Raw genomic sequence first — 14,927 nt, 5'->3', positions numbered from 1 at the left:
TAGCAACCCGTAACCCGAACCTTGCGGATTCGTGCACTAATCTCATCTGTCAAACTACAATCACAACTAATACAACTTCCAAGAAATGTAAAACGCTCCACAACTTCCAGTACCTCTCCCTGGATTGCAAATGGCATGTTCAGTGACTGCATGTCCAGGAACATTACCTTACACTTTGTGAGTGCAAAGTGCATACCAAAGGACGGTATGACTCTAGTTACTTCATCCAAAAATACCTATGGCTTCTCCTCTTCGAAGATGAGAACAATGTCGTCTGCATATTCCAGATCGACAAGCTTTTCTTCACTGGCTATTTGAACACCGGGGTTTTGGAAACCTTCCAGCGTTCGTCTCATGAGTTCGTTGATCACGAAGTTAAACAGGACTAGGTAGAGTGAGCATCCCTGACGGACAACACTTCCAGTACGGAAGTCTTTGAAGAGACCGCCGAACACTCTCACTTGTCCGGAAGTCTAGGATTACAAAGAGTTTATTAGGTTCACAAACCTCCAGGTCGTTCCTCGGTGGGCAGACGTATCAAGCAAAACACACCGGTCAACTGAGTCGAATGCGCCTTGGATAACCGAAGAATTGTGGGTCGTTTATACGTATGGTGTTGTTCTAACACCCGACGAAGTGTGAAGATTTGGTCGACGCAACCCCTTCCAGGCCGCAATCCTGCTTGCTACTCTCGAGTCAGTGTTTCACGAACCACCGTAAGGCGATGAAGCACACACCACACTCACTACGAGCCCCACAGTTGTGTGGGATAGTTTCTTTTTTTCCAAATGCAAGCAAACAGAACAGAGAAGCGCTGACTGAGGAATTCGCCCCCATCTTTGAACAATGTGGGTGGGAGGTCGTCCGAACCAGAGGCCTGGAGGCGCTTGAGAGAACATATGCAGTCATACGCCTGCGAGACCATAAGCGGTTTCACGTTCACCGTTCAGGGTTCTGCGTCACCTGTGGGTTCCAAATAGAAATCACAGTGACGTGTTTAAAGACTGATTTCGGAATGCTAAAAAGGCTGTATTAACGAACACACATGATGCATCCTTATATATCCTCAGTGTTATCAGGTGGTGGCTAGCAGGAAGAGATTTAGCACACACAGACATCGATTTGACAAGTGCTGCTGCTGTCAGGGATGGACCAAACGAAGAAAGTATGGCAATAACTTCCGGAAAGCCATCGGCCTTGTTTTTCATCGAAATTCCCTCGAAAGAAGTCGCATGCTTTAGTTAGAGGTCTGGAACCGTGTATGACAGAACTCGTGAAACTGGCGATTCAGATAAGGAATTTCTTGATCTGACCTCGTTCCACCTAACGACGGTAGCTAACCGAATGCTAATGTCAGCACTAGTTTCTTCTCCCACAAATGTCTAGTTCTCTGTGTCATATAGAGCACCGCCAAACGCGCAACATCTGATCGATTTGAGGGGTGGTTTTCAAGTTGATGCTGAAGATATGAGTAGACTGGCGTGCGAAAATCCAAGAACATTCTTGTCAGATATGAAAGACCACATCGGCATTGGTGCTGCTAGGAGCAAAAAACAGATACACAACCGGATCACATACAGGTTTAGCCAGGAATGTGGGCTTGCGTTTCCCCTCAGCGTAGAATTTCCAAAGATGCTGCTGATGCCGCAGTTTTTGCTTTTCGTGTGGACAGTGAGAGCTGGTTTCAATAAAATGATAGATTTGTCATTGAGTCTCGAAAAAGGGTGAGTTACGGTGAGACTCTAGTAGCTACAGTATAATCAGAACTTTACATATATACATATATATGATATGGTATAATACGAATATATATCATCTGGACGCGCTATATAAGGCTGCCAATGCATCAGCTGTGACAATATCTGACGTATTGTAGTACACTATCTAGATAGGACGGTCGAAGAACGTCGTAAACGCGAGATTCAGGTGACATTAATTTGAATCTTGAGTTAAGATCAAATTTACTCATAAATGATTGTAGTTCCGGAATCGCGTACAATTTTGGTTTAAATAGAACATAAGATTGCCGGAAACCCAGATACTGTGCCTACCTAGTGAACCTCAAACAAGCATATAGGTATTGCACTACTCATAAGGTTGCTGAAACTTCGTCGATATCTCGAATATCGTAGCGACTGAAACATGGGGCGGCCTAGTGCAGCACATTCAGTTACCTGGAAACATCACAAACGAGAGATTCAGTTGGGTTCCAGGTGGGTCTCTCGAAAAACCAAATTAGTTTGCAAATGAGTGTATTTCTCTAGCCTCAAACAAGATTAAACCGTTCATGGATTTTGAAGAGTTTTCAACTGCCTTATAAGTAGTGTATTCCGTCTAGATATAGTAATTATTTCCATTTGCAAGTGGTGGCCTCCCACCGAAGCTGATGCAGCTGTTTATGATGGTCGAAAGCTCCTTGGCTTCATCTCAGCCAATGCAATTACCAGCACCGTCCAGAGAGAAAAAACGCTATGCAGTTTTATCAAAGTTAAGAATACACCCGATCGATAGTTTTGACAAACTTTGCCACCGGAGTACGATATCAAGTTTCGTGTGTACCATTTCCGTTTGACCTTTTCCACCGAATTGTGTAACTTCCCTGAGGTTTCTTTAAAGTGCTGTAAGTCTCGAACAGCTCAACCCATTTGGCAAATGCCGTAGGCTCCGTGATGGGACAAAGCATCGACAGATGTCCCTCAATCTGGTTGAAGGCATTCCCTCCATGGACCACATTTATGTGGACGTTCCTGCAGTAAGTTCTTGTTATCTTCACGAAATACACTCATCTGCATACCGAGTTGGTTTTAGCGGAGAACGCAAGTGAACCCCAGCTGAATCTTTCGTGTACGGTATTTTCCAACTGCACGTGCCGCATGAAGGCCGCTTCATGTTATATTTGGTACGATACTCAGGAAATCCCAGTATGTTTCCTTGAAACAGGCTCCAGCAACCTTATGTTGGTGTGTACTTGGCGAATTTTATACCGTCTGGGTTCAAGTAGAAAATAAAGTTGACTGAAGGGAAGCTTGGGGACTACGCCTAATTGATGAGCCACAAGGAGGGGGAAACCAGTTGTAAGCCGTGTAGGAGTTTTCAGAAGCCATAAGAGTAGCTTCCTCGTCGTGTCCTTGTTTTGAACTAGGTTCGTCTCGCCTGAAAAAAGGAAACATTTACATCCGAAGTATTTGGACTCCCCTGTCTTGCTTCACTATGACGAAAGTCAGTTGTTCTGGGAATCAGTAGAGTAGCCTTATTGTTGTCGCTAAGTTGAACGTAGGATCTGAGCTGAGTTTAATCACAAATGAACGGTCTGTGTTCAGACCTTACCTTGTTTTGAATACGCAAATCGGGCTACTTTCTACGACAAACAAACTGATGTGAATGGTGACAGGACAAAGCTGTCAGCTCGTACGCTGGATCTTTCATCTCTACCAGAGTACTAATCTGCATGTGTAGGTCCCCTTTCTCACTTTCTGGAGGATTTTTCTGGGATGGTGCTTTCGCGTAGCAGGACGTTAGATGCAAAAACTAACTCCTTCAAGACGCTTCTTAGAAAGGGCTTCTTATTACCAGGGGGTTAAAAACCTTGATACTTAATCCTTTCTAACCATAACGTGTTTGATTTGTAGAATGACCAAAGAAATCATTCAACCAAACAAAACTTTAGGATAGGCTGAATAATTTCAGAGCTGAGTGGCACTCAGACGTGAGAACTCACAGTTGCCAAAATCCGGGGTTCCAAACTTTTCTGGTGTGCTGGCCGGTGCATGCTGGCCCCGAATTTCATCTTTTAAATGAGAGCATGCCCGTTATTACTGAGCCCTGTGCTGTTCGAGTTTAACTTCTGGGTCTGGAGTGGGGGCGGTAGGTGATTCAGTTCATTGTTGTCCATTTCGTTGTACTTTGTTAGGGGTTTTCACTCAGAAACAGTGAGTGCAAAGTATTCCCATGCATCTGACACTTGGTACTTTAGAGCTTACACTGAAAGAGCCTGGTACGAATCCGAGCTATATCAGCTTATTCCAACGTTCAAGCCTTACCCATCAAGCCATTAACCTACCTTAGAATGATATTCATGGAAGAATTTCCGGCCATGGTCGCATTATCGTTCCTGTTCCTTATGGTCCAAATATACGCCCAAATCAGGGTCGACTCTTAATCATCAAGGTCCGCGACCCGGTCATAGGCATTTATATGCACATCAGGACCTATACAAAAATGAAGGCTATTTTGCCAGTATAACACGGTACACAGATGTTTAGGATCGGCCGCAAGATGAAGTAAAATAGTGTTTGCATATGAGCTTTGTGAATTGAAAGCGAATCGAAGAACACCATCGATGTCTCTGGAGCATTGACCGAATCTGGTGGGAACACCGGATCAGCAATTCTGAAGTACGTCGAATGATATTCGGGAGAAATAACTCACCCTCGATAGACGAACCGATCACACTACATAGGTTGCGCTGGCTTGGCCACGTGCTGCGTATGCCAGTCGACCGATTTCCTTGAAGGATGGAAGAGAGCCAGAGGCGGTCAAACAATGACTTGGCAGCGAAGTGTGAAGGCCATTACCAGCAAACTCAGCTGCGCTGGTCACTGCCGTCTACCTGAATGGGGACCGCGAGATCGACCACATCAATGGTTAGAGACATTGTCAGACATGGCCCAGTCGCGCCCTCAATGGCGCTCGTGCATCCAAGCTATTGCCTTCAATGGATAGCTCCTTTTCCAACCCCCGCTACTTGATAGCCCACTGACAGTGCTGGATTAATGCACCAATTCCCCCCCCCCCCCCCCCCAAAATCATCGGTGAACGAAACTGCGGCAGCTACAACCACTGTACGACAAGTACCCGGTTCTTACAGCTGACAGTGATGATGATGATGAGGATGTGATGGATGATGACGATGATGATGATTTCGGCCACCTAATGGGAGCTTAAACCCCTCTTTCTCAGTCCAGAGGGGTAGGCCTACCGGAGCTTGTCTGTCGCAAGTCCCTCAGTACCGCATGGATTACAAGAGTCTTTTTAATTTTAATCAAAAAGCATTGGACGATTGTTTCAGTCTTTACTATGGCGCTTGGCTGAGTGAGGGGGTTGAGTGTGGACCCATCCATTTAGTCAAAGAATTGAGAGGGCAGCTCCAAATAGACATCTAAGAACGCCTTTAGCTGTCAGGACAGCGATGTTCTGAGTCGAAATTCTGGTTCACTTTGTGGAAAGTGCACTCTCTATCCAATCGGTGCTTCGCCCTCAAACTACCGGTCATTGGATATGTCAACTGACAGTGACCACAGTGTGTGCATCCACTGAAGACTAGCTGGCTCGATGTATGCGCGTGACAGATTGCTTCTATCGATGGTACGTTTCACTCGCACATGATTGGTTAATTCCAAGGCCAGATGATTTCAATCAGAGGTCAGTGTGTGCGTAAATAACAGAAATGAGGACGCCTACCTGATGAGCTCCAAAAAGGGCGAAACCGGTCGTTGGCTGTCGAAGAGTTTCAGCAACCTTGTGAGAAGTTTCCTTCAAGAAATGAGGACGCTTTCCCATACGACATTTCGTTGTCTAACTCACACTGTCAACACTTTTAATTAGCTTAGAATGAAGAAGTCGAGCAAAACTTCTATCTGAGTCATCACCCTGGTAGCCCCTCAACACAAGACCACATGATAAGAATCGAGTCACTGAAGGATAAGTAGCGCTATGTGCTAGGCGCGAGTCAGTCGAACTGCTGACCAGTCGCCCATGCCCGAACAGTTCAATCTCCAACAACTAGCCGAGGGGTGGCGAGTTCGAATCGCCCTGGAAATACTCGCTACTAACGATCCCCAATACTGATGAAACAGTTGTACTTTTCTCGACCTCCCTCCAAGAACCAACTGAGTGGAAAACTCCAATTCCTACTAAAAGCAATTAAGAGATGGTCGGAAGGTCTGTGTGATACAGTGAATTCCTTTGGTCAGGACAAATCCTAATTCCCGGAAACCCAAACGAATTGCAGAAAAATTTCTGTTGCTACCAATTTTATTCCCGGTGACCAAAACGCCTCACATCATCAATGAACTAGAGGTAGCTTTTGCTTAAGGCGCCCAGTTATAGTTGAGAGATATTATCTGTGTTGGAAAGAATAAACAAATCGAAATGTGAGGAAGAAAAAGGTCAAGTCTGACATTAATTGATAGATCAGGTTGAAAAATAGCCGAGGCGCAGGTTTCTAGGCCTTGACTGACATGAAGAGGCAGAATCTTTGAGTGAGGTTATCTAAAATGTGATCCACTTTCCGTATCAGCATCTTTAACAAGTCGACGTGCAACAAGAAGTCCTTCGACGAAGAAAAGCCGAGAGATTTTCGAACCAATCTGATAATGCGTCTTGCTCACCTCTCCAGGAGTCCGTCCTTCGTGTCTTAGCATGGTATCTGTGATGTGTTTTACAATGACCAATCGAACGGCGTCTGAGAGTAGTGTGACTGAAGCAGCCTTGCGTCGATCTAGGACAGCTGTTTGGAGAAAAGCAAACCTTGGTTTTGTTCAAGGACAAAATTTGCACACATACAAAAGTGTAATAAATGTTGCCTAACTGTGGTTATACTACATGGCTTTCTACAGCCTTAAAAACTTAGTACAGTGCTTGGACTGGTCGAGCATTCCAAGTTAAGTCAACCAAGTTTCATATTCCACCGCTTCGGAGCAATCCACATCTGAGCCTCTCATTTTCTGTAATGAACGAAATCTAGGGAGTCCTCAAAAGGTCCGTGAAGAATCTAACGAAACAACCAAATGGATGTTTTGCATGGCTGATAATTATTTTTCGGCCCAAGCCGGTAAACAAGCAGCCAGTGGGGTATTTGAAGTAAAATTACCTGCAGACTAAGGGGATGTTCTGAAGAAGCAGTATAAGGTAGTCACTGTTGAGACACATCTGGGTCTCAAGCCATCACGATCAGTGTGCCTTCGACGAACGACCTCACTGAATGTGACCATTAGGTTCAGCCGTGAAATCGTAGCAGGCTGATTTCTGTTTTCGGATCGTCCTGCGGCACGAACAAAGCCGATGGGCCTCCGCCGCAAAACCTAAGGCCATGGTTTGCCCCGAGTTGTATGCGTATTCAACTGAATCCGCTGTACCAGTGTAAACCCAAGGAACAACTCTTGACAATGGACCGTTCGAAAGCCATTGGCATGCTCAGCCGGTGGCCCATAATTGTCAGACATGCCTACCTGGACAGTTGAGACCCACAGTGCATGAAAAGTTAGGTCTAGTGGCTTGTACCACTCTATCCAAAGCACACACACATAGATGGCTAATTAGTGCTGGTCACTCTTAGTTTGGTCTGTACAACAGTGATCACATTGGGTCATCTTTGGCATCAAAGCAAGCTGAGCGCTCCGCAATGTCCAGATCGTTGGTGCGAGACATCTGCATATGCGTGCATGAAACATAAACTTACAGTCATTATATGGCAGTTGAGTTCTGCCTCCTGTAAATAAAAAAATAGTATGATCGTTCAGTTGTAGCACCCTTTCGGTGCCTAGTTACCATGCCATCCAAAGGAAGCACGAGGGCTGAGATACTGCCAGGTTGCTTGAGCCTAGAAAGAAGTGATGCGGGAGCCGGGTTCGAACCACAGACCTTCCAGTCAGTAAATTCGCACTATAACCACTGAGCCATCTTGCCCGCAATTCATTCAAATCAAAAACAACAAAATGCACTCCAGTGCAATCAATACAACGTTATGAAAGACAGTATAATATATTTCAGTACGAACAAGATAAACACGAGACTAGCCGCTAACCCAAAACCAGCGTTGAGAGGTAAACAACTCAAGTTACTTACAAGCTTCCATGAGCCACTAGGATACAACCATGGGAAAGGCTGATGGGAACGGGTTACAAGAAATACAGGGAAATGGTCGGGAGTGAAATGCTTTCACCATTAAATCGCACCGAATTAACCAGAAAATTATTATTGGCATGATTTTGAAAGGAACGTCTCCCTCTTTTTACTCTATTGTACTACTGTATGCCCACATCCATTACTCGCATTTTTTGTTTCGAAAATGAACGAGTATTGTAGCGGCGTCATTTTACGAACACCGCCCAACGGAAGCCCAGCGTAGAAAATCAACCTGGGACTACGAGATTATAATTCACAGTCCACCTGTTCTCATCTTGTAAAAGCAGAACCATGTGGACTCAGCTTAAAAGCGACACATCTTCACTACAAGCTGTTTTACAGTGACCTGCTCACCACTAGCCTTTTAATAACTAGGAATAAGAACGTGAACCAGTGCCAATACAGAGCGGTTGAAAATGCAAAACAGGCTTTCCAACCTTCGAGATCTAATGGACGCCGGTTGTCATGCCGGAGATGTTGATCCATTATCCGGTATTCGCTTGCGAACCATTAACGCTCGGACTACCCGGCTTTTACAGTGCTCCGAAGGCGGTCGGACTTAAGTGTTTCAAACGATGCATCAGACCTCTAGATCAAAACCGTCAAGTTTTCCCACCACAAAAGAACGTGAACCAGTGCCAATACAGAGCGGTTGAAAATGCAAAACAGGCTTTCCAACCTTCGAGATCTAATGGACGCCGGTTGTCATGCCGGAGATGTTGATCCATTATCCGGTATTCGCTTGCGAACCATTAACGCTCGGACTACCCGGCTTTTACAGTGCTCCGAAGGCGGTCGGACTTAAGTGTTTCAAACGATGCATCAGACCTCTAGATCAAAACCGTCAAGTTTTCCCACCACAAAAAAAACAGACTATTTCATTTCTGATACAACAGGTAATGTAGCACAGATGAAAATCGCTCCGTGATACTCAGCACATATGTTGAATTCACAAGTCATAAATCACTGTCACTGCAGTGGCCAAGGCAGATAAATCAGTGTGCACACCCATTCTCCTCCTGATGAAGTAAACCGGAGTTAAAAGGTTAAGAACTTGTCCTCTGAAAGTTCAGGCCGGTGATCAGAATAGGAGGCAATTTCATCAACTGTATTTGCTACCAAGTGAACTATCAGTGAATAAGAAAGTGATGTCATCCACATAAACCACTTAGGCGCTCTCCACATATTCCCACAACACAACAAAATGTAACAAAAGGAACCAGTCGAGTTTAAGTTGTGTTGAACAAGCAACCGAAACCCGGCGAACTGCGCCCAAATCTCCTTGAGGGTTTCAATGTCATAAGGTTTACTTGTCAAAGGCTTGGACGGTGCCAGGGCACAACATTTAGACTACGAAACGATAAAAGTCATCGGCTAAGTCTACCACTCTACCGGAAGGCTGCTACATCAGCATAGTGCTAAACTTATTCAAACCTGGAGGACCAAATAACCACTTGTGTGATTGTCCTCTGATCAGATATCCGTTGACCAGATAGCGAAGGTTCTGACGATAGTGCATGAGTACTGAGGTCCAGACGCTGTTGCAATACGGTAAAATCCAGTCCCTTCGTGAAGGAATTCAGCTGCACCCTGCACCCCAGTAAGAAACTTCTGTGAAACAATTACTATTACTTGGTACACAACTGATAAGTTGACCGAGACAAGACAAGAGCAGCAGATGCTAAACCCTATGAGCTATGAACTGGAATATCTCACCATAACTTTCGGAAAACCGATTACTTCTTGGTGGAGTTGTCATTCATACCAATCCAAAAATTTCTACTGTCTCCACAAGTAGTTTTTAACAGAGCCAACTATTCATTTCTTTCTTGAGCAGTACAAGTTACTCCCGATGCTACCAGCTAGGCTACGGGCGAAAGAAAGAAGGCCTTCGCTGCGGAGTTGTTTATTAGAAAATGCCATTGACCGAGACAAGACAAGAGCAGCAGATGCTAAACCCTATGAGCTATGAACTGGAATATCTCACCATAACTTTCGGAAAACCGATTACTTCTTGGTGGAGTTGTCATTCATACCAATCCAAAAATTTCTACTGTCTCCACAAGTAGTTTTTAACAGAGCCAACTATTCATTTCTTTCTTGAGCAGTACAAGTTACTCCCGGTGCTACCAGCTAGGCTACGGGCGAAAGAAAGAAGGCCTTCGCTGCGGAGTTGTTTATTAGAAAATGCCAAATGAACAGCTACAGACTATTGGACAGGGAAGCAAAGCACTCATATGCATCTTGTTTACAAAAAATGAATATCCATGCTCTCTTTGAACTCGTCTTCCTGCACTTTTCTGGATATTCATTGACTGTTGCTCAAATCCAAACAAATGCTACAAAGCGACTACACAAATTCAGCAATGGATCTCACTTTTCAAGAGACGCAAGGGGATTTACAAGAAAACATACTACTCGCATGCCTCCGCTATCAGTAGTATCACCGTCAGACAGGTAGTCGCTTAGCCTTGACTCTTTCGCGAAACCAACCAAAGTGGGCTCTGTATGTGAATGTATCTGATGAGGCTATACTGCTCACACTTCACGCCGATGGCAATTTTCAAAGTTTTCCTAATATAGACCCAAGCATACATATTGCAAACGAAAAGACATTATTTAGATGGGACCACAACCGGCGGTCTCTCACCTGCTGGTCGATTGCTCTACCAACTACGTTTTGTAAACAAAAATTGGTAATATACCAATCCAAACAGGTTACTCAGTATGTATGTCCAGCTCGAGATATGACAGTCAAAATGCGGGGTTTTATGTTTGAGGACGGGTTGAATCAATCTAGGCCTCGAGAAAAACCATAATTGTTTGAATCAGAGACTTGATAATGTTACGAAGATGCAAAAATGCGACAAACAGACGTCCTCTTTGCATATAAAGAGGAAGTGTCATTACTTCAAACTCACCTGATTGGAGCAAAGCCAACACCCTTAAACACGTCCATTCGAACGAGCCCAGACGAAGATACCTGAGTGCCGGCCAAATTCGTTCCCGAATATGACCGCGTTTATCCAGAGCATATTCTCCGGCTTGCCCTGGATCACCACCGATCTGTCGCTCATTTCTATCCCAGTCCGGTAAGGCTTGTTGATTTGGCATCAGCCATGGTGAATCAGTGATCAGCTTTGCTGAGCCGTTACACGTTTGCGCAGCAGAGTCAGTGTAGTTGGTCTGTGCTGTTCCGGAACATTTTGAAAATCCGTGAGAAGCTATCGACTGGCATTCAATGAAGGCCTGTAAGAGAATTAGACGATCCATAAATTGTGATATTGCCATTCTAAATGACAGTTAAGTTCAGGTGAAATTAATGTTCATCCATGCTGATATTCCATAAGGATGGAACCACTCGTTTCGGGGGAGACACATGACTGGAAACGTTAGTATTCTACATATTACTGATCTCGTACTCGAATCGAACCCGCAATCTTTGCTACGGTGTTGGCATATCCCCTCTATAAGTTTCGGCTTGCTGTTCAGGGCCCTACCACACAGCACAAGAGAATTAGACGATCCATAAATTGTGATATTGCCATTCTAAATGACAGTTAAGTTCAGGTGAAATTAATGTTCATCCATGCTGATATTCCATAAGGATGGAACCACTCGTTTCGGGGGAGACACATGACTGGAAACGTTAGTATTCTACATATTACTGATCTCGTACTCGAATCGAACCCGCAATCTTTGCTACGGTGTTGGCATATCCCCTCTATAAGTTTCGGCTTGCTGTTCAGGGCCCTACTCACACAGCACACGACCGTGCGTAGATGTGAATGCAACCCATTCTTTGGGGTCAGATTTCTGAAAAGAATAAACCCACTCCAACTTAACCTCAGAGAGGACATAACGGCGAACTCCGAGTTGGAAACGCACACATCTACTTCTTGGAGTTCATCAAGAAGGCGTATTCTTCGTGTTCCTATCAAATTTATATTGCATTTGAACACAGGAGATTCAATCTCCTGTTACTTTCCAGCTGAGTGTATTCCACCAATTTTGTATGGTCCGGTATTCAAGCGGAACACAAGGAAGATGGAAACTGCAGAAATTCGCCAACCTGTTGAGCACCAAACAGGTTGAAACCGGTAGTGCTTTTTCGAAGTTTTAGTTAGCCCTAAATGTAGTGTGAAATAATGAGTACTACCTTCTTACATGAGTACATGCATAAAATACGGTCTTCTGCCGGTTTTACCCATTGTGTCATGTAAATTTTGTTCATCCGAGTAGTTTCACGATTCTCTTGTATTCCAGAAAGAAGGACTTTGGCTCACTTGCTAAGCTTGTCTGATTCACAAATACAAAATTGGACCAGGAATGTATGCACGGCTTCGTGGTACTTGTAAACAGCCGTCAGCATCTTCCGTTTTGCATCGCCGAACAAAGTTTTTATCACTTCTCTGGCTTTCTACCTATCGCTACGGACAACGAACGGAAAATATTGTGTGTCTAAATTGCTTTGCAACGCATTCGTTGTGCATCACAGGATTCCCACAGGCAAAAATAATCTCTAACTCAGACTCACGTACTGTACTTTTACGGACTCTCTTGAGGTCATCTGGCGGTAACAGTGAACGACTCATCAATGAATGCTATCCGTCATCGGTCTTAGGGCATTACTGATAAAATCTGCAAACATCCTACCTGTGGTTCACGTAGTTTCGTCGATAAAAGCAACGAAGTGACCTCACTGGTATTTCCTACCCACGCAGCACACAGCATAATGTCCTAAGTGTTAGCCAAGTATGCAGTCGGAAGTGATATTTTCCAGGAATAGGAGTTACGTAGAATTCTAGGGAGAACGAGTGATCTTAATAACGCTTCGTACACCAAATTCACAAGTAGAATAATATTGTCCAGCTGTGACAGGGCCGGTGCATGCTGTCACGAAGGAAGCACGATAACTGGGATCCTGCCAAGTTGAACAGGCTTAGACGGGAACAGTCGACGTGCCAAGGTTAAGTTTAAACCACTGATTTTTCGGTCAACAGTTCTCACGTTATAAATACGCCGGTGAATCTCAAGAGATGTTTTCTTCACGCAGTTTAGTACACTACAGTGACCGTCACGCGTGCAACTATTATCCTTCGTTAAAGCAGAACACCAATGGTTGAACTGGAGGTAAACGAAGGCGCACAATTTACGACAATGACCGATTTTTCTGGGCGAAATGCGTAAACAACCACAAACTGAGTAACACTCGACTGACCTCAGAGTGAACGGGTTTCACGCCATCCGAGCCACACTGGTCAGTATTTGTTAGAATATGGGTCATCCACGCGAATGAAGTCAAATCACAAAAGGTATTGGGAGCAGGATCGATACGCGGTGTGGTCTCGCTCTTTGCCTAAGGCTCAGAGTTTCAGCAAGGTTGGAGTATAGACTAAGTAGATGTCATCATCAACTCAACCCCCCTTATCACCTAATAAAAATATGTTACCACGATTTTGGATGTGTTTCATTTCATCTTATCGCTCAGTTTGTTCCTTAAGTGTAGAACAAAAAGCGGAAGTTATTAATCACTTCGGAAGGGATGTCACTCCTCGGGCCTCCTCATCATCAGATGCCCATAAGATATTTTATCCACCGAGAAGTTACCATCTAACTCCATCATCGACGGCATGACATCAGTGTTCAACACCGATGCCTCACTGCCGTACAACCATGACTTATTTGAAAGCCTTATTGTAAAGAAAAGAATAAAGGTGGACGGGGGAGGGACTTAGGGCTAGCTTAACACAATCATTCCGAGGTGCCTATACATACAGACATTCACTCAGGCAATCTGGATAGAAACTGACAACAAGAACGCCACTGACATCGGTTGGCAGCCATATCTTGTAGTGTCTCCAACCAGGCACAGTGAGGATCACGCGGTCCCCATCCTGGAAGGCGAGTAGAACCGACAGTACCCAAGCGTTTCGTGATCTCCTTCATACTCCTCTGCCTTCTAAAGCCTCCAAATGCGTCACTGCTCATTTTTGGGCGACTGACTGCAAATTTTCCTGTTGAACGATTGTGACTCTAGCTTCAGTTACACTATTATTAGTGAAATTTGATTGAGCAAATACTTTCACTTGCATTATTCGCACATCTGAGTCACAGTGCTCCCAAGTATCTGTGTCCTATCTTCACGACTCAGGTTTTACGTTGATGCACCTTCAGAGCACGCCTACTGCTGAGATCCACATTGTGCCACCAATAGAACTTCGTTTCCTGAACCAGTTAGCTTTCCAGAAACTTTTGATTTATTGGAGGTGGTTGCGAGATTTGTGAAATTCGTGTTCACATCACTCTGTTTTGAATAGCCCTCCTCTTGTCCTGGCGCAGCTCTCCTGATGAGCCCACACCAAAGGGAGCAAAGAGTGGATCCAAATTTCACTCTTATTAGAGTTCATCTGTAGCGCATATTCTTAGCCATGCGCAGTTTGACCTCCGGTAATCTGATGTGCTAGGCGAACGTGTTACCACCGTTCCGTACCTTGTTGAGTTGATCAGATCACGAACATATAAAGCTGGTGTCACTTACAAGCGATACTACTGAATTCACGAGTGCTGCATCATACTTCCATAAAGCAGATCAACGGTTATACTAGGTTAGGAAAGATATTTTTCGCAAAGCTGCCCTTTCATTTCTGTGCTACTAAAATTTGAATCGAGCAAGATCCTGCTGATCAATCACATGACATGACTTACTGAGCAATCGAGCATCCAAAGCTTAACTGGAGTGGAGATAATAACAAGATCAGTAGTCTTGTCAGAGTTCCGCACCTTCATATGAGACAGCCGAGGTAAGTTTACCCCATGGTCCAATTCTGAAATTTGGAGTTTGTCTCATTGAAGGGCAGTGGGCATAGCAAAACTCAAACATAGGCTTTTATGGACTAATCACAGCAGTAATTAGGGGACATGAGTTAATTGAACTGATAAATTTTCGCCTGGTTCGACGAACATCATCACCGCGCCTATCTCATCGCAGTTCCGCAGTGTAGCAGAAAGAATCTGCGGCC

General features: G+C 44.5%; 1 protein-coding gene across 1 annotated transcript; it reads right to left on the bottom strand.

Annotated features, from left to right (window-relative positions):
• Nucleotides 1-4,446: 4,446 nt before the first annotated feature.
• On the bottom strand, nucleotides 4,447-13,896 carry T265_07404 (hypothetical protein; the record flags this gene model as incomplete). Its single annotated transcript, XM_009172914.1, has 6 exons — nucleotides 4,447-4,605; nucleotides 7,460-7,489; nucleotides 7,584-7,720; nucleotides 10,827-11,154; nucleotides 13,505-13,598; nucleotides 13,694-13,896. The coding sequence occupies 6 exons, from the start codon at nucleotides 13,894-13,896 to the stop codon at nucleotides 4,447-4,449; spliced, it is 951 nt and encodes a 316-aa protein (XP_009171178.1).
• Nucleotides 13,897-14,927: the final 1,031 nt, after the last annotated feature.

The sequence above is a fragment of the Opisthorchis viverrini genome, assembly GCF_000715545.1.
Source record: "Opisthorchis viverrini unplaced genomic scaffold opera_v5_170, whole genome shotgun sequence".
NCBI classification, from domain to species: domain Eukaryota; kingdom Metazoa; phylum Platyhelminthes; class Trematoda; order Opisthorchiida; family Opisthorchiidae; genus Opisthorchis; species Opisthorchis viverrini.
This window is presented reverse-complemented; position numbering and strand designations above follow the sequence as displayed.